At 34.2% G+C, this 25,007-nt stretch overlaps 1 protein-coding gene and 1 non-coding gene across 2 annotated transcripts in view; one reads left to right on the forward strand and one right to left on the reverse strand.

Annotated features, from left to right (window-relative positions):
• Window positions 1-5,178: 5,178 nt before the first annotated feature.
• The window catches only part of Smp_149460 (tyrosine kinase), a gene marked incomplete at its 5' end in the record, with an annotated part of 30,959 nt that continues 11,130 nt past the window's right edge, over window positions 5,179-25,007 (reverse strand). The window contains 7 exons of the mRNA XM_018798369.1: window positions 5,179-5,886; window positions 7,011-7,151; window positions 8,684-8,873; window positions 11,243-11,324; window positions 13,187-13,253; window positions 19,404-19,516; window positions 21,748-22,203. Coding sequence (XP_018653318.1) covers window positions 5,368-5,886; window positions 7,011-7,151; window positions 8,684-8,873; window positions 11,243-11,324; window positions 13,187-13,253; window positions 19,404-19,516; window positions 21,748-22,203 — 1,568 coding nt within the window. The 3' untranslated portion in view covers window positions 5,179-5,367. The remainder of the gene's footprint in view (window positions 5,887-7,010; window positions 7,152-8,683; window positions 8,874-11,242; window positions 11,325-13,186; window positions 13,254-19,403; window positions 19,517-21,747; window positions 22,204-25,007) is intronic.
• On the forward strand, window positions 8,387-8,415 carry Smp_tRNA_02401_Pseudo_TTG.1.1. Its single transcript has one exon. It is a non-coding gene (tRNA).

Genomic DNA, 25,007 nt, shown 5'->3' on the forward strand with positions numbered 1-25,007 from the left:
ACCAAGCTTATTCCGTTGAGCGGAATATTTTTTCTGTTAATTTCATTGATAGACAGTTGAAAATAATTGACAGAAGTTTTTGGGTAAAAGTTCATTAACTTTTGGATTTTAAATTCACTTAGTATTGTTTGTTTGAATCTTCCCATTGATGTTTAGAACTGCAACTGGTCAGTCTCTTATTGGCATATGTGCATACTGTGCGTATTGCCTTGATATAGTCTTAATTCACAAGCATGATAAGCAAAGATGGATAGTAGCTAGCAGTCGAATCCAGGAAGCGGGTTTCGTCTTATTTGGATAACGCGATGGCGTTTGAAACGAAAGGTACTGAGTTCGAGTCCTAGAGTGAACATCAACTCTGAGATGCAGGTACATCCAGCTGATGAGTCCTAAATAGGACGAAATGCGCGTTCTGGATTCCACTGCTAGCTACTATCCATCTTTCCTTAATTTTGGATTTTGTTATTAAATTTCATCTACAATATCTTAGAAAATGATCTTGACTATATCAGTTTAATATATCAAACATGATGATACTAGTTTATCTAATCGATTGTGGAATGTACAGATTGTTTTTTCTTTACATGAACTGACTTCAACTGATAAACAGTTAAAAATCAAAAAAATAGTGAGATTTCTCAGATATGTGCACCTACAACTCAGAAATCCCAGATCTTTTGTCAAATACATTATCAGAAAATGATAACCTGCATTGCTGGATTTATTCCATTTAAACTGTAGAGTATTAGTTATAGTCATCCTGTTGTTGTGGTGGTGGGAGGACTCCACTAGTAATATCATCTCTAACTAGAAATTCATTAGTCGCTTGTTGAAAAAGCAAAAACAAACAATTAATGTCACTAAGTTACTTTAATCATAAATTATCCCTTTCTTTTAGGTGATAATCACTAGAGTACCTCTGTGAAGATAGGCCTATTAAAATTATTTTGTAAACAATTGTTGATAGCTTTTGTATTTATTTTGTTTATTTTCACATTCCGTACATTTATCACTAAACAATTGCACTTGTTAAGCAAAGATGGATAGTGGATAGCAGTGGAATACAGGACGCGCGTTTCGTCCTATTCGGGACTAGTCAGCTGGATGTACCTCCATCTCAGAGTTGATGCTCACTCTGGGACTCAAACCCAGTATCTTTCGCTTCAAACGCCATCTCGTTATCCACTCGGCCACTGAGTCCTGATAGCCATTTTTATGCGATAGGGTGAAGTTTAAATTCATTTGGTATTGTTTGTTTGAATCTTCCCATTGATGTTTAGAACTGAATCTTCCCATTGATGTTTAGAACTGCATCTGGTCAGTCTCTTATTGGCCATATGTGCATCCTGTGCGTATTGCTTCGATATAGCCTTAATTCACAAGCATGGTAAGCAAAGATGGATAGTGGCTAGCAGTGGAATCCAGTTTGACGCGCGTTTCGTCTTATTTGGGACTCGTCAGCTGCATATACCTGCATCTCAGAGTTGATGTTCACTCTGCTTGTGAATTTAGGCTATATCGAGGCAATACGCACAGCATGCACATATACCAATAAGAGACTGACCAGTTGCAGTTCTAAACATCAATGGGAAGATTCAAACATACAATACTAAATGAATTTAATTAGACTTGTTGTTTAAGTGTATGACCTTGAACACTTACTAACCAACTTCCTGCGGGCTTTCAAATTCAACATAGCATAACATTGTAACTGCTCATAAATAAATACACTCTCATACACACATACCTCGTTCTATTATGCCTGTGGATGTTGTCACTGAACTATTAATTGACTATCATCTATATTTATAGACTATTGCGACATTCCTATTACATTCTACGTTTGGCAAACTTACTGGTGCCATATCTATCTCATTGGAATTATTAATTATCTATAATTGTGGATTTTTGGGACCAAGCCCAACAGAACACGCAATAGCCAGCCAATTTAAGTAACAACTCTAAGATGGTGGTTGAGGGTGGTCAACAGGAAACCCTGGTTTTGTGCTACTTGGCACTCGTCAGCAAGGTGTACCTGTAATCTTGAGGGAACTGGTGCTCCCTAAACATTTATTTGTGTGTTAATAAATTATAAGTTGTTTATTGTTACATAAACTTTTCTTACGTCATAACTTTATTGCTATTTTTGGTTATTCTACTTTTTGGTCCACTACACCTTTCTCTATCAAGAGATGATTATTTGAAGGCTCCAACATATTCATCCAATTATCAATAAAAGAATCACTATTAGAAGGGGTTTTGTGGAGATTTTAGTATTTTCATAATGAAAGCGTGAGTCAATTGAAGCTAGACCACCATGAAAAACCTGGAAGCACTGTTTGACGGCCGTTTCGTCCTATTATGGGACTCCTCAGCAGCGCGCATCCACGATCCCACACTCACGAGATTCGAACCCAGGACCTACCAGTCTCGAGCCAGAGCTCTTCACCGATAGACCACTGAGCCGGCTCAGTGGTCTAATAATGAATATAATCATATGCTCACTAGTGACTGCGAGAAGTACATCCAGGAGCTCTAGTGAGAAGCAGTGACTAGTGGAGTTCAAACCACGTCTGTTGTGTAATAGGAACTCACTGAAGATAATTGGTTAACGGTTGCTCAACTTCGTGGATCAATTGAAGTTAGACATTAACACCGTTGGATTTCGGCCAGCTCAGTGGTCTATCGGTTAAGGGCTCTGGCTCGAGACTGTTAGGTCCTGGGTTCGAATCTCGCGGGTGCGGTATCGTGGATGCGCACTGCTGAGGAGTCCCACAATAGGACGAAACGGCCGTCAAACAGTACTTCCAGGTTTTCCATGGTGTTCTAGCTTCAATTGACTCACTCTTTCAACTATGAAAAGAATCACTGTTAGATGAAAGAAAAAAACAAGACAAAAAATGATACTCATTATCTAGTTATTCTCTTTTTCTTTTTTCTCTTTGTTATTCTTCTTCTTTAAAATCTTGTAATAAACTGTAAAATAATAACAATAGTAAACATGTTTATCATTTATACAAAAGAAAACAAAACAAAAAGATTAGTTGCTGATTAGTTTTCATAAATTTACTCGGTTACATAGTTACCCCCCCTTTTCATATTTATAGAAAGTTGAATTTTATGGGAAATATGATTATTTTCACAAAAAAAAGAAAAAAAAGGGGAAATAAAATGTAAACAACCGATCAATAATCATCATAGTAATAATAATAATAATAATAATAATAATAGTAATGATATAAACAGACAAATAGTGAAATTATACATTACCGATAATATTTGGTACTTGGTAACTAGTGATAGTAATATGAAAAATAATCACACTACTAATAAATGCATTAATGAATTGTATTGCAAATATATAAAAAGAAAGGGGGGGACATAAGGGCTCATATCTGTCATTGTCATAATAGGAATATATATATATATATATATGTATTTGCATATATCTGTATTATACATATTATAATGTATAAGGATTCTTTATTATGAATACAATTTCTAACCTAATAATAATTAGTAAATAAGCACAAAAAACAATGAGGCACACAAGTGAGAAGAACATAGGCAACTAAAACACACACACACAAACAAACAAAAAGAAAAACAAAAAAAAGGAAGGAGAAGAAGAAGTAAACAACTCAAGATCAATTTCAATGTACATAATCAATAAACAGGTAAATCAGAAACAAGGGAATACATGAAACTTCCATAGTGCATAATAAGAGGACAAAGATTATCAGAACTATGTGATGAGATATAAGTGCAGTTCATTTCGAACAATCTGATCACACATGTAGTTGTTAAGATCATTTATACATAAAAATAAAAGGTCAATTAGACTGGAAATGGGGGGGAGGGTAAGAGGAGACAAGGATAATAATAATAATAATAAAAATAATGTCGAAACAATTTGAAACCTAATCACTCTGGATAATAAGCTCAAATTACCAGGGTAAGTTTAAGGTGAGAACAAAATGTTTTTGAATACACAAAGGGGGGGGGGTGAATTTTCGTATGGCTAAGGCTTCAATAAACCTTAGTATATGTCCTTAACAAGTATATTATGTGTGATCAGATTGTTTGAAATGTATTGCACTAATACATCATCACATAGTTCTGATAATCTTTGTGTTCTTATATTACACTATCGAAATTTATCAAAGGGACTAATTGCTTTGAATACATGAAAATTATGATGAATAGTTGAGAGTTCACTTGAAAGTAGTAGGGGGTTAAGAGTAACAAATGATAGAAGAATATTGATAATTGACTTGAAGGTTATTCATATTGATTTACTATTTATTAGTAGTATGAATATGAGTAGTATTATTATTATTTGGAAGAATTATCTCTTTCCATAGAAACTAATTTAGAAAAGAAGTAATATAATGTATTTATCTGAAATATACACTACGAAAAAATATAAATAAATATCTAATAATCTTTAATATTCAGTAGTCTTCAATAGATATTAGTGTACTATGAGTTGATGGTGAAGATTTTTTTTGTTCAGATGGATGATTTTGATGAAGTTTCGTTCTTTGAATTGGATGGTTTGATCGTTGGGCTTTCATTGTTCTTCTGAATCACATCATTAGTACAAACTTTATGACCAAATCATTCAGCTTCAAGTGCGAAACCCCATCAAAATATACTTTGAAATTATATACAATTGTAGACTTATATAACAATAAAAAAGAAAACATCAATTGAATAGAATTGTTTCATTGACAATTACACATTCACATATCGATTATTACTAGAGTATAGGGTTCAAAAGTTATCATGACACCGACGATCATCATCATAGTATTCAATCACAAGGATCCAAGAGAACCAAAACACTTATAACAATGTGGTCTATTAAAACAAAATCATTCAAAGGCTTAATTGGCAACAAAGTTATTATGTATCTATGTTTTAGTGTTTTTAAGACAGTAATTAAAAAAATATATCAAACAAAATCATTTACAATTTCATATATATATTTATATCATATGTAGATCTCGTTCTGTTTTGATGAGTATCATTTAAAGAATGTCGAAAGAACAAACCCAGAAAGGAAGAAAGAAAGAGAGAAGGAAGGAAAGGGAGAGAAAAAGACGAGAACAAACTCTTAAAGAGAGAAAGAAAGAAGGAAGGAAGGAGGGAGGGAAAAAGGGCGAAAAAAGGAGAGAAGAAATAGCCAAAATGTACAAACGTAAGATGTGCAATGTTTGTAAATATGCAAAAACGATAACTGTTATCCATTTTGACCAATAATTATGTAAAAAAAGAAAGTTTTCTTTTTTTCTTTTCTGATGACTGTTGTAAAGTATTGTTACATTGATTGTGCACTAATCATTATTTGATTGAATATTAAATTTAGAATGATGTACCATCACTTCCACCACTGTTTACACCACTACCACCGGAACTTGTACTTGTACCAATTCCACCAAGACGTCTTAATGGACTAAATTCAATTGGATGTAAACCAGTATTATTGTTATGTATGATAGTGGTATTGTTGTTGTTGTTGTTATCATTTTTATTACTGTTATTATGTTGATGAGTAGGTGAATGTAAATGATCAAACTTTGTTGGTAAATTACTAGATAACACATTATTATTACTATTACTAGTATTAATATTATTACTACCACTATTATTAGTATGATGATGATGATGATGATTGGGTATGCAAATATTTGTTTGTGGTGATGGCATTGCTCTTAAAATACGTGATATTGTTAAGACAAGTTCTGCAAATGTTGGTCTATGTACACCTTCAAAATTCCAACATTGTTGCATAATACTATAGATTGATTCAGGACATCGACTTGGTCGTGATAAACGTAGACCTTGATCTAACATTGCCAATATTTGTGCACCTTTCATATCCTAATTAGAAAAATATATAGACATATGTACACAAGATGATGTACTTCAATCTTATTTTGTAATAAAAATATGAGTAATTAGCTTCCTCTTATTCACAACAAGGACTGATTTTAACAAGACAACTTTTTCTAAATCGAGATATACTGAACAATTGTTTTGCTTCACTGTCCACTTACGATTGATTATACTGGAACTTTGAAGTCATAACGTTTAAAACATTGAACCATGTGACCACTGAGCCGGCATCCAACGGTGTTAATGTCTAACTTCAACCAAACCACGAAACGGAGCAACCATTCACCAATATCTTCAGTGAGTTGACATTAACACCGTTTGATGCCGGCTGGCTCAATGGTCTAGTGATTAAGCGCTCTCGCGCGAGATTGATAGATCCTGCGTTCGAATCTCGCGAGGCGAGATCGAGGATGCCCACTGATGAGTAGTCCCGCAATAGGACGAAACAGCCGTCAAACAATGCTTCCAGGTTTTCCATGGTGGTCTAGCTTCAATTGACTGATGATTTCAACTATATAAAATTACTAAAAATCTCCACGAAGCCCCTTCCTGACATTGAACCATGTTCCTTTTTATCCAACTTCAATTGATTCCAAAGATTGTGCAGTATTAGTCAATGTCATTAGTGAGTAAATGACTCACTCACTACACAATCGACATCTAGCAATCACTTCTTATTAGAATTTCGAGAGTTCATCTGGAAAATGGTCATTAGTTAGCATATGATTCATATTTAGTTCAAAAATTTGAGGCGGTTAGTGAAGACTTATGTAAATTTACATCAAAAACTATCACCAACTACTGAATTAGTGAATTTCGCGGTGCACTGGATTGTTATTTTATTTAAGTATGAGCCTTCTCCACAATGGATACAAAGATCCTAGTCAAGTATCGGAGCAAGAAACTTAACTATTCACAGAGAGTTAGTTAATCAACTACTACTGACTGGGACTTTACAGTCGCTTCACTTACGTTCTAGTGATAAAATATCGTTTCTCTCTAACTGATGAAGTTGCTCTACTAGCAGATGTCAAATGTCTGTAGTAAAAATGGCACTAGAAAAATATTTACATATATACTTGGTAATGAATGTACAAACTTCAACTCACTCTATATGGTCGTTCACCATAGGAGTAAACTTCCCATAAAGTTATGCCATAACTCCATACATCAGACTTTGAGTCAAATCGAAAGTAATATATACATTCAGGTGCATACCATTTTAGAGGCCATTTCCCAGCCGTTGCAGCCTATATAGAAAACAATAAAAAACGAGTTTTGAGATAGAAAGGACTACTCGAAAAAAATCTATCTTGCCAATGAAAATTGCGACTTGAAAATTCAACTATTTTATGTTTTTCTATGATATTTAAATTCGTTACTTACTTATCGAACTAATTTTCCTGACATTCCAAGTACCTGCATTGATTGTTGTTCTGTTCTCGTGAACTCCGATGAATCTCTGCTTTCACTACGAAACATCGCAATCCTTCTAAATGAAGACCTTTCAACTTTCGAAGTGGAGTTTAAACGACTAAACTGTTTTTTCTGGTTAGCGTTTTTTTTACAAGATCCTGTTCTACGGGATGGGGTCGATAACCCCATCATCAACCTACCTCCTTTATCCGTAAATATGACCAGTATTAACCCTAAACGTGGGGTTTCAACCTCATTAGATAAAAAGATAATTGACAAAATTCTGAATAAACATGATGTAGTCCATTGACTAGATTTCACTATGTTAGAAAATACTGGAAAGCCAACTAAAACAATCTCATAGCCTGACTGGAAACAAATGAACAACTAAGTGTTCAAGTTACTTCCATTATAATCTGTCTAACACTTAGGAAATACTTGAAAACAAAACAATAAAAATAAGTCAATTTAGTACATAGACAGATTCTGGAACATTGTCATCTAATTTTATGGTGCCTAGGTACAAAAAAATCAGTATAAAACAGTAAAAAATACCTATATCAGACCATTATCTAATTTAATATATTCTAGTATTCCTATAATTCAAATGTAAAAGATTTCTATTCATGGATTATTTGAAGCAAGAGTGTAATGGTATATTATATCCTTTAAAATGACCAACAATAAGTAGTGAATGTTCGATTTTAATGAACACCGTTTGTTACAAACTGTATTTGGGAATAACGTTTGTTACAAACTGTATTTGGGAATAAGTTCAGCATTACCTTTAACACGAGTACAAAGATACTAAATAAATAACCCCCAAATACCAGAAAACTGTAGACAGTTATTTCATTTTGGTATAAGACTCTATACCAGGACTCATTTACTCATATCTATTCTAGAAGATCTAATGAGAAACCATGACAAGAAAAATTCACTTCATATTGTTTGTTTGAATCTTCCCATTGATGTTTAAGACTGCAACTGGTCAGTCTCTAATTGGCATATGTGCATAGTGTGCGTATTGCCTCGATATAGCTTTAATTCACAAACATTATAAGCAAAAATGGATAATGGCTAGCAGTGGAATCCAGGACGCGCAGGTACATCCAGCTGACGAGTCCCAAATAGGACGAAACGCCCTTCAAACTGGATTCCACTGTTAGCCATTACCCATCTTTGCTTACAATGATTGTGAATTAAGGCTATATCGAGGCAACGCGCACAGTATGCACATATGCCAATTAGAGATTGACCAGTTGCAGTCCTAACACATCGATGGGAAGATCCAAACAAATAATACTAAATGAAATTACACCTTATGTTAGTTTATTTCAGTTAAAAAAGCTTCATTACAACATACCCGATAATAATCACTACCAAAATTCAATGCTTTACTCATTCCAAAATCACTAATCTTGGCGAAATGACGTGTAACCAATAGAACATTACGAGCAGCTAAATCTCGATGTACAAATTTACACGATTCCAAATAAGCCATACCTAATGCAACTTGATGCATCAATTCAGTTAACGTATGCACACTGACATCACTAAAAGTATGAGGTAAAAACAGACAACTTTATAGAAAAACGGTATAATGAAAGAGGATTACAGAGTTTTCTTCTAAAACAATATAGTAGTTTAGTGATTGAAGGATGCACTGAAATTATGAACCGATATAATTTGGATCAGCATTGAAAACCTGGAAGCACTGAACAGCCATCTCATCCTAGTATGAAACTCCTCAACGGTATGCACTCACCAACGTGCGCGCGGGCCTCGAGACCAGGACCTTCGGTTCCACACGTGAACACTTAACCTCTAAACCACTGGGCCGTCATCCTACAGCGTTAAGGTCTAACTTCATCCTGTGCTTCCAGTTTTTCAGAGGTGATCTTATTTAGATTGATTCATGATTTCAATGAAATTTAACACATCCATACTGACACTTTAAGGATTCGGTCAGTCAGTCGCAACATGGAACCTGGTACATGTGAACATCCGTTCACATTGTCATACCCCATCGACACAGAGAGGTGAAACTATCTGACGAAATCCCAGAGTAGTAGAGGTATTGAAAGTACCACTTTTGATAAAACGACTAGGTGTCAAAGATGCTCACCAACAAAATACAAATTAGTGAAGTCAAAGCAAATAAAATTGTTAAGAATTCAGAAGCTTAGAATCTATGGGAAGACAAAAACTGAATGCACATTCTTAATTGCAGACGATTTTGAGACGTCGTTTAGAACCTCTATTCACTAGTTGCCGTAATCATGCGGATACTAACTAGATGATCAACACCTATTACTGTGTCTCAGTCCAATTGTCATTTATTAATATAGTTTATCATTATCGTGGATTGATTAAATTTTGACATTAACATCGTTGGATGCAGGCTCAACAGTCTGGAGGTCAGATGAAACAATATAGATTGTTGATCTAGAAAAAAAACTAGAAATTCCAAGAAACCAAGTTATTTCTTTTGTTTGTTGTCACAAATGAAATATGTGCAGCTGGAAGATATGTACTAATCATTGCTGTGATTGGTTTGATAATTTAAGATCATTAGATCTATTCATTTGCCAGGACTATAAAGATTTTATATGATTCAGTATTTGAGAAATCTATTGAACATATTAAAGCTTTGTTGCTGTTATTGATACAAACTATTGTTTAGGAATGGATAGATTATGATCGTCAGGAATACATCAAACAAACTGCCATATCGATAATGATGTCTCTTTGTACCACTGATTGATTGAACTAAGAAAATGAGACCTGTTTGATGCCAGCTAGCAGTTTAAAAGATACGAAGTGTTTGTGAAACCAGGAGATCTTAGCCTTAGTCTCTGATTGGTCGTTGATGTTCACTAATCAGTAGTCCCATACTAAGGCGAAATATATGAGCACTCAATTCACAGATTTCTTAACCATATTCGTTCATCGACAGGGCATTTTAACTAAATGAAAAACTGAATATTTGATTACTGTAGCTAACCGGACAATTGAAATAAACAAACTTATAGAAAAAAACGTGTTTCATGCCCTTGTTTGATTGTTAGTGCAAACCACCGAAGATGCTTGGTAGACAATGAAAGGATGGGATCCAAAAGACACTTACATCACATATCTAAATTAATCAAATTCAACTTGATTTTGTCATTACTTCTTTGGTTGTAACACTATTAAGGCAACTAGACTATCAATCCGAAATCAATCGGGCATTTTTAAAACTATTCAATTGTTCGATAAGACACATTTGACCGTTTTTCTGTTCAGTTAAGGTGCGAGAACTATATATAAGAGTGTAATTTTCACTGAAGATTTAATTTCATGCCTCAAATTTCATTTTATTTACGTTGAGATGCATTACATTAGTGTATTAATCATAACAAACAGATGTAAATAGTTGAAATCGTTAGTCAATCGAAGCTAGATCACCATGGAGAACCTGGAAGCACTGGACGGCTGAGGAGTCCCACAATACGACGAAACGGCCGTCAAACAGTGCTTCCAGGTTTTCCATAGTGGTCTAGCTTCAATTGACTCATGATTTCAACTATATAAAATTACTAAAATCTCCACAAAACCCTATTCAGCTGTTAATAGATTCAGATGCTTGAACTAATATCTTCAATCAAATATACACTACTCATTTGGTAAATGAACATGAAAATGCTAAATTTTGTACACTTATTGGACATTGAAAAAAACAGAAAGGGAACCTCATACATCCGCCCGTAGCTCCTCCGGGGGCTACTGCCTATCCCAAGCCCGGATAAAAGAGGAGGATTGGGCATGGGGTTAATGACTTCATCCCGTAGAAAACCAACTCGCTAAAAAAACGCTAACCAGATAAAATTATTCAAACCATTTTAAAAAAAGAATAAAAATTTTCAATTTTTTCTTAACTTACGGGCGCTTTTTCAAATATTTATTAATTGGACCTAAAGGCGCCAATTCAAGGACAAGCATAAATTGTTCCTCTTTACATACACCTTTATTATTATATAATAAAAAAGAAAGGGAAATATTAATGTAAGGAAAATTATGTTTTAGGGATGGAATTCTACAATTTTCAAAAGAAAAGGAGAAATTGGATGATATACTACTGTATAAATGGGAAAAAGGTAGTTGCTAAGCATTTAGCGGTTACTATATGATCATACACGATTTTGTTCAATGCGTCTGGTTTTAATATATCTGTAACACACTGACATATCATGATATACTTACTTACGCCTGTTACCCCTCGTGGAGGAGCATAGGCCGCTCACCAGCATTCTCCATCCAACTCTGTCCTGGGCAATATCATGATGTATATACACATAAATGTTAATAACAAATTGAAGGTTGATTTACAGTCCAACCTAGGATATCTGTCTAATCCTTTTTTCGTGATTCATCAGCTGTATGTTCCTTTTTTCAAGCAGAACTCTATACTTAACTCTCTAATTCTCAGAGTACTTACTTCATACAAATGAACCACTGTATGTACCAAATGATTTAAATAACTTTCTACATATCCATTTTTGCTTACAATGCTTGTGACTGAAGGGTATATCAAGGCAATACGCAAAGTATGCACATATGCCAATAAGAGACTGATCAATTGCAGTCCTAAACATTAATGGGAAGATTCAAACAAATAATACCAAGTGAATTTAAACACCCCATTTCACAAGCAGGTGGCTATCAGGATTCAGTAGCTGAGTGGATAACACGATGGCGTTTGAAGCGAATGGTACTGGGTACGAGTCCCAGAGTGAACATGAACTCTGAGATTCAGGTACATCCAACTGACGAGTTCCAAATAAGACGAAACGTGCTTGCTGGATTCCACTTCTAGCCACTATCCATCTTTGTTTATATCGAGATAAAGTTTTCTCATTAGAGTTTATTATTACGAATGGAGCTAGAAACAAAATAATCTGTAAAGATTTGTTACCATGGGAAGATTTATGTAGATTGTCTAACATATAGATAATTACAGGCTCATTCATGAGCGCTAGTTAAAGTCAATTACTCAGTTAGTCATAATCAATGTAAAGTATGGTACAAATACGAGGTAACTTGAGTTCCTATATCACAACAGCATAAAAAGGTGAAATTAAAAAAAAGAGTAGAAAAACGAAATGCCAAAATAATTTTATTGTCAGTGATAGTGAGGAAAACTAAACATTGTAAGTACAATTCAAGAGGATTGAATGAAAGAATGGTGGAGCTCGAAGTTTGGAGGGAGAAAACAGGCAAACACATCTACCATTGTAACCGATTCTGAGTTACGTCTTTAAACACCTCCGACCAGTAATTGAGATTATCACACGACCCCCGACCAATTAGTCTGTAACTATCAATGTGTTTCACATTAACAGTTAGCGACCTCATGGATTTGCATCATATATTGGTTTAGTTACCTCCAAGTTTCTTACAGCTTACCCGTTAACCATCAAACAAGAGATTTGTTATAGAGATTGATTTTCCTTCAATATCTCAAGATAGACAGCCTTTAGATTAACTCAAAAAATTTCCAACTACATAGATTCTTTTGTATTCACGTATAAACACAGCTAAATCGCTATAGGTATAACGTTATTTATAATAAACAGTCTTGTATAGTAAATGTTCGATAGATTTAGTTCTAGGTCAAAGAATTGTTTCTCTGAGCAACATCAACACTCCCACAGAAAGTTGACTTTAATGATATTGTTCAGGGAAATAATGAAAGCCTCATAGCTCAATCATTCATTTGAGCTACATATCTATTTCACTTTCTTAGATTTAGTTCTAAAGATACTTTCTTTTAGCCTAATTGAACATACACTATTAGTTAAGCAATAATCCAATAAAAATAACTTACCAATTAATCTTACAATATGTCGATGTTTCAATTGAGCCATTGTGCGTGCTTCAGCGAGGATCTCACGCTATTTCGTTTCCATAGTTAATAATGAAGACAGTTTGAAGAGAAACAGGAACAAAACAGGATAAAGAAAATTCTTTCGTTAAACTGTGACAAAATCATACTTCATGGAAATAAATGAAGATTATGATAATTTTTAAAAATTAACTATCAAAGTTAACTAGTCTACATGAATTGAAAGTAAAGATGGATAGTGGATAGCAGTGGAATCCAATTTGACGCGCGTTTTGTCCTTTTTGGGGCTCGTCAGCTGGATGTACCTGAATCTCAGAGTTCATGTTCACTCTAGGACTTGAACTCAGTACCATTCGCTACAAACGCCATCGCGTTATCCATTTAGCTACTGAGTCCTGATAGCCACTTGCTTGTGCAATGAGGTGAAGTTTAAATTCACTTAGTACTGTTTGTTTGAATCTTCCCATTGATGTTTGGGCTTGCAATTGGTCAGTCTCTTATTAGCCAAATGTGCATCCTGTGCGTATTGCTCGATATAGTCTAAATTCACAAGCATTGTAAGCAAAGATGGATGGTGGTTAGCAGTCTACATAAATGTAAATCCTGGCACAAATGTAAGTTGGTCCAAGTTGGTATGCTATATTAAGAGGATAAGATCAAATTTAAAAATGTGAAAAACAAACATTATAGTAGTACTGACAGCCTATGAAAAACTAAGCATTGAGGATATAGTTCAGAAAGACAGTAGGAAAATAAATATGAAGGTGTACTAGAATTCAAGATCGAGAGGAAGGTAAAGGATGATAGTATATGTGAAATTCTGACTGATTTTAGGTCATGTCATGCAATATCTTCAACCGCTGACTGACACTATCTGAAGGACTCCAGTCAAGTAATCTGTATCTGTAATCTGTATCCCAGGTTTTTCATGGTGGTCTAGCTTCAATTGACTCATGATTTCAACTATGGAAATACTGAAATATCCACAAAACCCCTTCTGATTAGTCTGTATCTAATAATTCTAATCAAATCAGTGGTCATGTGACTAAATGGATTGATCATTCCTTTTGGTTTGGCCTGCGCTAGTTATAGATAGCACGTATACTAACCACTTTGATCGATAAAGATTCATTACCTCATCAAACTTTTTGTCACCTTTCCTTAATACCCTATTTTTTAAATCTTCAACATCAATATTTATCGGGTGGGGGAGGAAGCTACATTCAGGAATGAACACTCCCTGTTTAATGAATCCATTTATAAAATGTATTCGTAAACTCATATAATTTGAAATTTTAGGCTGAGTTAACTGGTAGCTAGCAATGGAATCCAGGTCTCACGTTTCGTCCAATCTGGAACTTTTCAGCAGGATGTACCTGCATCCCAGAATCGGTATTCAATCTAGGTATCAAACCCCGTATCGTTCACTCCAAACATTATCGTATTATCCAATACGAATGAACTAAAATCCATACCATCGAACAATCCAGTGGCTACCTGAACTCAGTAACTTTATAGGTAACGCGATAACATTTGGTGCAGGAAATACTGGGATCCAGTTATGGGATGAACATCAACTCTAGGATCCAGGCATATTCAGTTAACGAGTTCCAAATAGAACGAAACATACCTCCTGAATTCCACTACTAGCCACTATCTAACTTTAATTAAAATGCTTTTGATTTAAATGACAATATCGAATCAATCCATATAAGATGTATATATGCCTAAAAAGAGACTGATCAATTACAGTCATTAAACATCACTGAGAAGATTCAGACAGTTAATATCAATAACTTTGAAGTCTTTAGGTTAAAAGCTTTATTAAAATGGTATTTTAAATCAAACTAAATTTAGTGTACAATAGCTTAGTGTAGAGTTTAATTATGAAATAAACATGTACTAAGAAATCTGGGCATGTAGTATATATTCAATATGAACAATATCATTCAGTGATAATAATAAAGCATTTCACTCAACAGTTTAACTTCAAATATAACAACAGTTAAAATCATGAGTCAATTGAAGTTAAACAACCATGGAAAACCTGGAAGCATTGAACGGCCGTTTCGTCCCTTTGTGGGACTCCTTAGAGGTGCGCATCCACGATCCCGCCTAGCGAGATTCGAACACAGGATCTATCAGTCTCGCGCACAAGCTCTTAACCTCTAGAACCACTGAGCGGGCATTCAACGGTGTTAATGTCTAACTTCAACCAATCCACAAAATTGAGCGACACATCCACCATTGTCTCACAACAGACCTGGTTGAACTCTACTGGTCACTGCTTCTCACTAAAACTCCAAGAAATACCTCTTGAAGCCAGTCACTAGTGAGCATATGATTATTATCAGATGGAGTATGTGGAGATTTCATATATATTTCATATTCATTATTGGTAATGAACAAAGAAATGTAAACCATACAATCAAAGCACATTCTATATATATTCGCAGATGAAATTAATCATTTCAATTAGGAAGATATCTTTCTATTACAAGGAAAATCATACCCAAATATACACCATATTATTATTATTAATACTACTGTCAATTGTATTATATATGTATATCCTTACTATACTACTGACATCTACTTATATACATATAATACATAGTTACAGTCAAGTGGAAAATCCTAATCCATAATTAATTTTTATATCTCTCTCTATTATATTCTACTGATTTGACTGAAAATTGGATATAAACATAATTTGCCGATACAATTAGGGTATTTATTATACTACTATTATGATTATTATTATCCCATGATGATGATGATGATCAATCTTATCAGCAATGAATTAAGTATCATTGAATATATACCGATTGTCGATTTTATTCACTTCCATCCCGATTTCATCTTTATCATCATTATCCTTATTATTGATAGTGTCATATTTAAAAAAAAAACATTTGGGGGAATGATCATAATACACTACTTGTTTAACTGATACCATTCAGGTATATACGTGAGTATATATATATGTGTGTGACGGGACAATTGCCATGTCTACAACTTAGTTTTAAGACATTCTATGGATATATATGTGTGTATGGGTGGGTGGGTGTACGAAAAAAAATAGCCTGAATTTTTTTTATAAAAAAAAACACCATAAAAGGAAACGAAACGTTAAAATAGGAAAACAAAAAAAGCGAATAGAAATACACACACTAATAAGTGAATTCATGTAAACAAAAATCGTAATGAAGCGTTTCTTTTATTTGTTTTTTTATTCTGTTTTCTAATCGTTACTAGATCTTATGTTGAAAATTTTAACAAGGGGGTTAGTGTGAGATTTGTCTGTTTACTTTGCTTATGTTTTTGTCCTTCTTTCTTTTCTCTTTTAATTTGTTCCAGTTTTTATTTTTTTATATCCTTTGGAGTAAAATGGTTGTACTATGAATTTAGAACGGTTAGTGTATGACATGGTGTCGTGGCATGAAAGAAAGCTGCAAAGAGCTAGCTTCTGTTGGTCCTTCACGACTCCCTGGCTGGGATCCGAGAGATGGTGAAACACAGTGGCTAGAGACGTTATCAGATATGGCTCAGAATAGAAGCCAGTGGCGATCCTGCTGTAACCTTCTTTTACTTTCTTCATAAAGAGTGGTACTAACTTTCTTAACTGAGTCTTCCGGTCGTACATTTCATTCCCCCTTATCTTTTCATCCTTCCTCTTCCTATTTTCATTGTTTTGTGTGGCGCATATGTATCTGGTGCCCTTTTGTACCAATATGTATGTGTTTAAATAAATAAATAGAATGGTTAAATCTATATATCAGTGAAATGTTATTGTCATTTTTAGATAGTTTATTTCCCTCACCCCCCACTTGTTGTGATGGGCTTGGTTAGCCTGATTGTTTTCGCACCGTTCTGTTAGTTAGATATCAATAATGTCAAAGGATAATGGACACCAGAAATAAAAAAAATTGACTGAAGTTAGAAAGGTGACATATAGGCTAACAACCTAGTTGTCTGAAAAATAAGTCTTGATCTGAAATCTGAAGGTTCTGTATTTGATACCTAGTGGATTAGTGGATATTGTCTGTTGATGAATCCCATACTTTGGTGAGAAAACCATCTAGTGCTTCTTGGTTTTCGACTGTTGTCTAATCAAAGGTAATCAGTGAACACAACCACTTACATCATTGTCTCAACTCTCTGACTCTCTTTTAGCATGACTTTCCGAATAATCCAATTACTAACATTTGATTTAACACAAACGATAGTAATATTTATCTAAGGTACTTCTATACTTTTGTTCATAACATAAATGAAACTGAACGAGGTGATTAAACTGTTAAGCTTTCATTTCAACCGATTCATCTATCAACTGTGATTCAATCAACAACTATTGCTTTCATTTAAACTGACTTTATTTTAATAGCTTTATTTGGATTAGTTATATCCTATAAACGTTTCAGAATTGAATATTGTAGTAATTCATTGAAATCAACTAAGAGTAGACAGATTTACGTTTGTGGCGTTTGCTACTTATGTCTGTCTACATAAGTAGTATGCGACAACAATCAGAAGTGGAGTATCTGACAGTAGAAGGTTGCGAAGATTGAATTGAATAAAACAGGAATATAAACAGAACGTAATTATGAAGGCAATGAAGGAACAATAAAGTTCGAGACGATTGATGCAAGATTTGCAAATGAAGCACATTTTACCAAAGGGCTCTTTTTGTATCAAACAACAAATTGGTTGTCCCCACCTGAGTGATCGTTCACAACATATATATAAATGGTGCCCTGTTTGAATATCTAGTTTACCTATTCCTCCCATCCTGATATTACAACAAGCTACTTGTTTTCGTTTGTTTGAACATATCATTATGTCCATTATTCGCATAACTTATCCAGGCACGTTTATGAAAAGCTTATGACCATTCTCCGTACAACTTACAAATAAGTACAGAGATATTTGTTATATCGTATGATTGCGTACGTGCCCTGTTTGATATATGAACGTCCAATTAGAGTGGCCGGCAATATGAATTGAAAAGAATGAAGAGTATTCAGACGTTGATTCCTGAGCTACTAACATCTAAATGGCGATCGCTAACTGGCAAGGTGGACTATCTTCAATTCTTATTAGGTCTAAGCATGTATCGTAATTATGTAATCACAACTTCAGAATTCTGATTAGATGATTTACAAGACGATTGCTCAGTATCATTGAAAGATTTCAATATTTGTCGTCAGGATCGACCAAACAATAAGAAAAGGAAGCTTTTTGAAATACTTTCTGCTGAGAATTCTATATAAACATATTCACTTGGCGAATTGTGCAACTAATCAGTCATTCAATAATAATCATCAAAGATGGCTGAATTGTATTGTGGGGTAACAATCTAACCACTAAGCTTAATAACCTGGAATTGACGTGGATTGTGTTTATTTTTCAACAATGCTCTAACTCTGATGCTAAGAAAGTAGGGTTGAATTTTTACAACTGTCGAGGTTTATGCAAAAATTATAGATACCTCTTACCAATAGGTACCAAACAGCGATAAATATCAGTTTCGAATTATCTGTTGATAACTTTAGTGGTCTTGAATGCTGTTAGAGGTATGAGGGTAGTTATCACTTCCCGGTGGCCCACACCGTGGAGGGGTTCTTCTAGAGGTACCTGAAAAGGAAATTGGGTTAGAAGTGGTCTTAATGACCTGAGAGCGTGACCGCAGTGCCCAAGGGACAACTGCTTGAGGTCGGCAACACACGACCATTTTGTGGGTAGCTTTGTGTTAGATCCGTACTTGTTGGGAATTTACCGCCGGAGATGGATATCCGTTCATCTTGTTGTGCTAACGAGGTATGGCAACTTGGACCGATGTATAAACGTGCCTGGTCCTACGTTGTAGGTGACTGACTGACTGTTGATAACTTCAAACCATTAAGCATAAAGATATGTATATATGAAAACATTTTATAGACTTTTATGACAAAGTTTCGACATTAGAAGCCCATGTCTATTGCTGACTTGCTATGGGGACAAGATCACTGGCCTTGTGAACTCGTATTGATAAACGAAAAGAAAAAAAACAAACGCTCAAGTAATGTTTAAACACTAATTGTATAGTTTTATCCTTTTAGATTACAGTGAAACAATTAGTTTCTCAATTGTTTAAATACAACAATAGTAATTCTACCATTCAACAATTTGTACATATCAATCATAATGTTCAACTCACTTCCCCAGAATTGGCAATTTGATTTGGTTTCAGAGTTTTTACTGCAACTGGTACTTCTTGTCCTGAAGGAGTACGATATAAACCTTTGACCACATGACCAAAATTTCCTCCACCTTATTAATGAGTATAATAATTTATATTTGATGAGATTAACTGGACAACTTTTTCAAATGTCTTTAAAATATACAAAACCTACTTGAAAGTCACTGTATGTACAACTCATAGCCTATGACTAATCAAATGTAACACATTCTATCTTGGGATATGTTCAGGGTAGGGTAGGTGTGGAATTGAGATCACACGAATAGAATGGGGTTGAAGGCATGAAACTTAAACTTTATTTTCATAGTTGAAATCATGAGTCAATTGTAGCTAGACCACTATGGAAAACCTGGAAACACTAGACGGCTGTTTCGTCCTATTTTGAAACTCCTCAGCAGTGCTCATTCACGATCCCGCACTCGCGAGATTCGAACCCAGGACCTACCAGATATTAACACAGTTGGATGCCGGCCGGCTGTGGTCTATCGGTTAAGTGCTCTGGCGCGAGACTGATAGTTCCTGGGTACGAACCTCTCGAGTGCGGGATTGCGGATTCACACCGCAGAGGACTCCCATAATAGGACGAATCGGCCGTCCAGTGCTTCCAGGTTTTCCATAGTGGTCTAGCTTCAATTGACTCATGCTTTCAACTATGAAAATACTGAAATCTCCACAAAACCCCTTCTGATTAAGCTTTATTAAAAGTAATTTTTTAATATGCTTCAGTTACTCGCTTAACAAATGATTTATGCTACACGCTATGTTTACATAACAACATTGCTAGTATATGTGATATAACTTCAATGCAATGAATTATTTTTAAATAAACCAATCAATAAGACGAACTTTTCAGTTACTTTACTTATTTTATCAGAAGGGGATTTTTGTGGCGATTTTAGTAATTTGATAATTGAATTCATGGATCAACTAAAGCTAGACCACCGTGGAAAACCTGGAAGCACTGGACGGCCGTTTTGCGAGATTCGCGAGGTTGGATCGTGGATGCACACTGCTGAGGAGTCCGCAATAGGACGAAACGGCCGTCCAGTGCTTCCAGGTTTTCTATGGTGATCTAGTTTTAATTGACTCATGATTTCAACTGTAAAATTTACTTATTTTAATCATTTATTATGATGGCCGTATTTGTGACTGATTGTTTTCATAAGTTTTGTTGGTTTCATTCATTCTTGTGTTCATTGGTTTTCTGGCTAGATTTTTACCGATTGATTGATTGGAATATTTCGTGGGAATTGATAAATTTCATCTTAATTTATGTGTTCACTGATCATCTACTGATATCTATTATATGCTACTAAGACCTTCCCAGCATTCTTAGAGCTTAACTGATCTATAAGTTTAAGGTCTTTCAAATCGGATTCATTTCCAAGGTTATCTACTAGCAATGAGGTCAGTGTGAACATATAATAACCAATCACAAACAGAGAGTTCAGGACGAACTGATGTAACGCGTGTGGGATAACTGAAAATCTTATTTCCATACGAAAGAAGCCCTAATGAAGTTATCAAAAATAACAATGAAAGCGCCACGAACAAACAATCTATCTCAGAAAACACAACACCACTAAAATCGTCTGCTTGAGGAGTAAATCTTATCCATCATTTTACGAGTTGAATTACTTAACCTTAAGCAAACTGTTTGTCTGTATGTCTGGTCATACTAAGCGGCTCCAGTTAAATAAATGGAGCAAGTTTCAAACTGAGGAACAGATGATTGAATGTTGAATACTTCAACTACTTAGTATCGCTTTTGTTGCTACGGCTATCTGATTAAAAAAAACTTTGTCATATTTTTACTTCACAGTTCTTTAAATAATTGTCTTCAACCCATTATGAGCAGTTATAATTTCAACAACAACTGAATATATTTATTTCAAACATGTAATGTATTTCAAACATGTAATGTATTTCAAACAGTTATATAAATATTAAAAGTAGAGATGAATGGTGTCCAGCGATGAAATCGAGGATGCGCGTTTCGTCTTAGTTAGGACCCGTCAGCCGGGCGTACCTGAATCTCAGAGTTGATGTTCATCCAGCTGACAAGTCCCATATAGGACGAAGCGTGTGTCCTAGATTTCATTGCTAGCCACAATCCATCTATGCCTTTAATACTCGTGACTTAAAGCAATAACGAGGCGATCTACATAGGATGCACATTTGCCGATAACAGACTCGCCAATTTCTAGGAGATGATTAACTATTTCAGAATCAGTGAAGCTGAACGATATATATATATATATATATATATATATAACTGAAAGAAAATTTTGTTTTAACCTACCTAATCGTTCTTTCAGCGTTACTGTTTGTGAGTTCAACAAGAAATTCGATGGTGGTAATTCATCATAAATTTGTTGAGCATTCTCTGGACTAATTGCATTTGCCCAAGCGCTACGATTTGATTGAGTTTCCATTGGTCCAATATTACCAACAGTATTATTATTACTATTATTATTAGTAGTAGTGGTAGTCGAACAAAGTGTTTCATTATTATTATCTGTAAAATTTATTTTATTCATTAAATGATTTGAATTATTCAACGATGAAGTACGACGTGTCAATGTTGGACTAATCAATGGTAAAAATGGATTATTTCCAATAAATGTCGATAAATTTGTATTCGTTGGTGTTAGTCCAGAATTTCCACAACTTCCAGCACCAACACTACTACTACTACCACCACTAGCACAACCACTACCAAATGAACCACCACTGCTAGATGTACTTTGTGCATGTTCTAAGAAAGAAAATAAAATTAATTTCGAAAATATTATTATGAATTGAGATGGGTAAAAGTTTTGTCAAAGAGAAAATATAACTGGAACACCTCCTCAGTGTATATCATTTCAATAGAAATCAGTACTCTCATTCAATAAAACTATATCTCAGTTATAAATCGACTAAATTATTTATGAAATAACTGTGATTGGAACTGAAAGCTAACTGAATGGTGTTTATACGATAATCCCTATAAGTAGTTAGATACATTGATTGACATGACTCAGAACTGGTTTCAATGGCACAGAAGTATTCAGTTTCTTCCTTTAAGTTTTGATCTTAAACACTATTTGCTACATTTTATCACTGTACTTGACTTATCTGTTTCGAGCAATGTTCTCCAATATTTGATCTTTCGCATAGTTACTGATATTACGATTATGTCAACTCTTTGACGATTCAAGTTGTTAATTTCTTCTCACTTTCCTAATATACTTTGCCAAATTATGTTAACGTGAATTTATGCCTCCTTATTTTGAGTTTAGCATAGATAATAAGCAGAGATGAACAATGCCTACCAGTGAGATCTAGAAGGTACCTTTCGTGCTAATCGGGACTAGTCAACCTATTGTATCAATGCATATGAATGGCATAGATTGTTAGTATTTTTTAAAAAGATGAAGTTAACTTGTAGTGAACAAGAACCCGAGTAGGGACAATCGAATGTAATTAATCACAAATGACAGACTATCTCATTAAAATCTGACAACCATACAGTAAACAGTTAATTTGCAAACTATCAATCAATTGTCTCAATCTTGACCGTTCCTCCTGCAAATATCAGTCCATAGTCTTCGATTATTATCGTTCACGCGTTTTCATACCAATCCCCGTTTCGTTTCTATTCTTCCGTTATCGATCTTCTACTGAAATACATTCAATGTCTGTCCATCGTCATATACTACTTATGCGGATGTAAGCAACCTACACCATAAACTTATTTTGATGGGTAGTTTATTAGTGAAATATTTTAAGCATTTTAATTAGTTTAACATTATTTAAAATGATTTTCTTTAATAAAAAATTACCACACAAGGTTGGAAACAAAATATGTTTTTGGTTGAATGATTTGCAGAAATTAATCTAGAATGAAAACTATATCTATGGATAACTAATGTGAAATAAACAATTGCTGTCAAACTACAGAACACTAAACATATTTTAATCCTTAATATTAGGATTCTTTTTTAGTGAGTTACCAAGAGAATGTAATAAAGATCGATTCCACGACTTTAAGCTTTCATAATGAACATATTATTTCCATATCATACATTTGAATTCAGAGAATAATCAATCTACAGTACTTCTGATGATTATTATTTTTGGAAAGATATTAAGGGCTTAATGACTATATCAACCTGTTTATTTTGGTTAACGTTTATTTAGCAAGGTTGTTTTCTACTGGATGGGGTTGTTGAGCCCATTCCCAACTCCCCTTTTTTGTGTGAGCTTGAGACTGGCAGTAGCCCTAGAAGAGCTACAGGCGGATATGAAAGAAAACAATAGCAACTGAAACAATTAGAAAGGATTGTTCATGACAGAGTTGGAAAGAGAATGATGGTGAGCGACCAATGCTTTACCATGTAGGGTAATAGGCGTAAGTAAGTAAGTAAGTAAGATTAAACCAATCTACTCTTGGAAAAGAAACTCCACCAAGAAAAAAATGAACAACAATGTTAACAATAATGATAGATTTAAACATGTACTTTTCTCTCCATATGTGATATCGATTAACTAACTAATTTTATCAATCTCAATCTAGTACATTATTATTATTGGAAAAACTTGAAAAATTTTTTTTGGATTTTAGAATTCACATTTTTGGTTGTTGTTTGCTTTTGATAATATATGTATACAATACCATCATTGAAGCCGATAACCATGTGGATAACTAGTTCAAACATAATAATAATATTATTATTATTATTATTATTAAGAAGAAGAACAGCTGTGTTCATTCTATTTCACGTTACTATGAGATGACATGATGAAGGTCACTTGTGAACATTTTGTAACATATGGTCATGGTAACCATTTTTTTTCGCTTTTTTTCTTTTTTTCTTTTTTTGTATAATAGTAATTATTATCTTATTAAAAATGAAGACAATCTATAGAAATTATATAGAATAAAATGATAGAAAAGAAAGGAACAGGTTATAAATAATTATGATTCAAGGTGAATAATTAAGCATCATAATAGTATACTATTTAGAAATATTATAATTGACTTAGTGATTATTTTAAATCTAGAAATGGATAAATAGTCTAGAATAATTATTTTAAAAAAAACAAGCTAAGAGACACTACAAGTATACTGAACTATTATATCATTATATATAGCTGAAATCGTGAGTCAATTGAAGCTAGACTGGAAACACTGGACGGCCGGTTTATCTTATTGTGGAACTCCTCAGTAGTGCGCATCCACGATCCTGCCTAGCGAGATTCGAACACAGGACCTATCAATTTCGAGCGCGCGAGCACTTACCGATAGACCACTGAGCCAGCCGGCATCCAATGGTGTTAATGTTTAACTCCAACCAATCCACGAATTTGAGCAACTATTTCACCAATGTCTTCAATGAGTCGATATCTCCCAAATGTTTATCTCATCAGTATTTAGTATATCAGCAAATTCAAACAGGATAGAACTATGAACATTTATATCTAATCTTTTTACATCTCGACATAATGTAGATTATGTTTAGTCAATTAGATTAGCAGCCAATTTGTAGTTTGGCCAGTAAACATCACTCCAAACTA

Source organism: Schistosoma mansoni, chromosome 6 (genome assembly GCF_000237925.1).
Source record: "Schistosoma mansoni strain Puerto Rico chromosome 6, complete genome".
Lineage (NCBI taxonomy): Eukaryota > Metazoa > Platyhelminthes > Trematoda > Strigeidida > Schistosomatidae > Schistosoma > Schistosoma mansoni.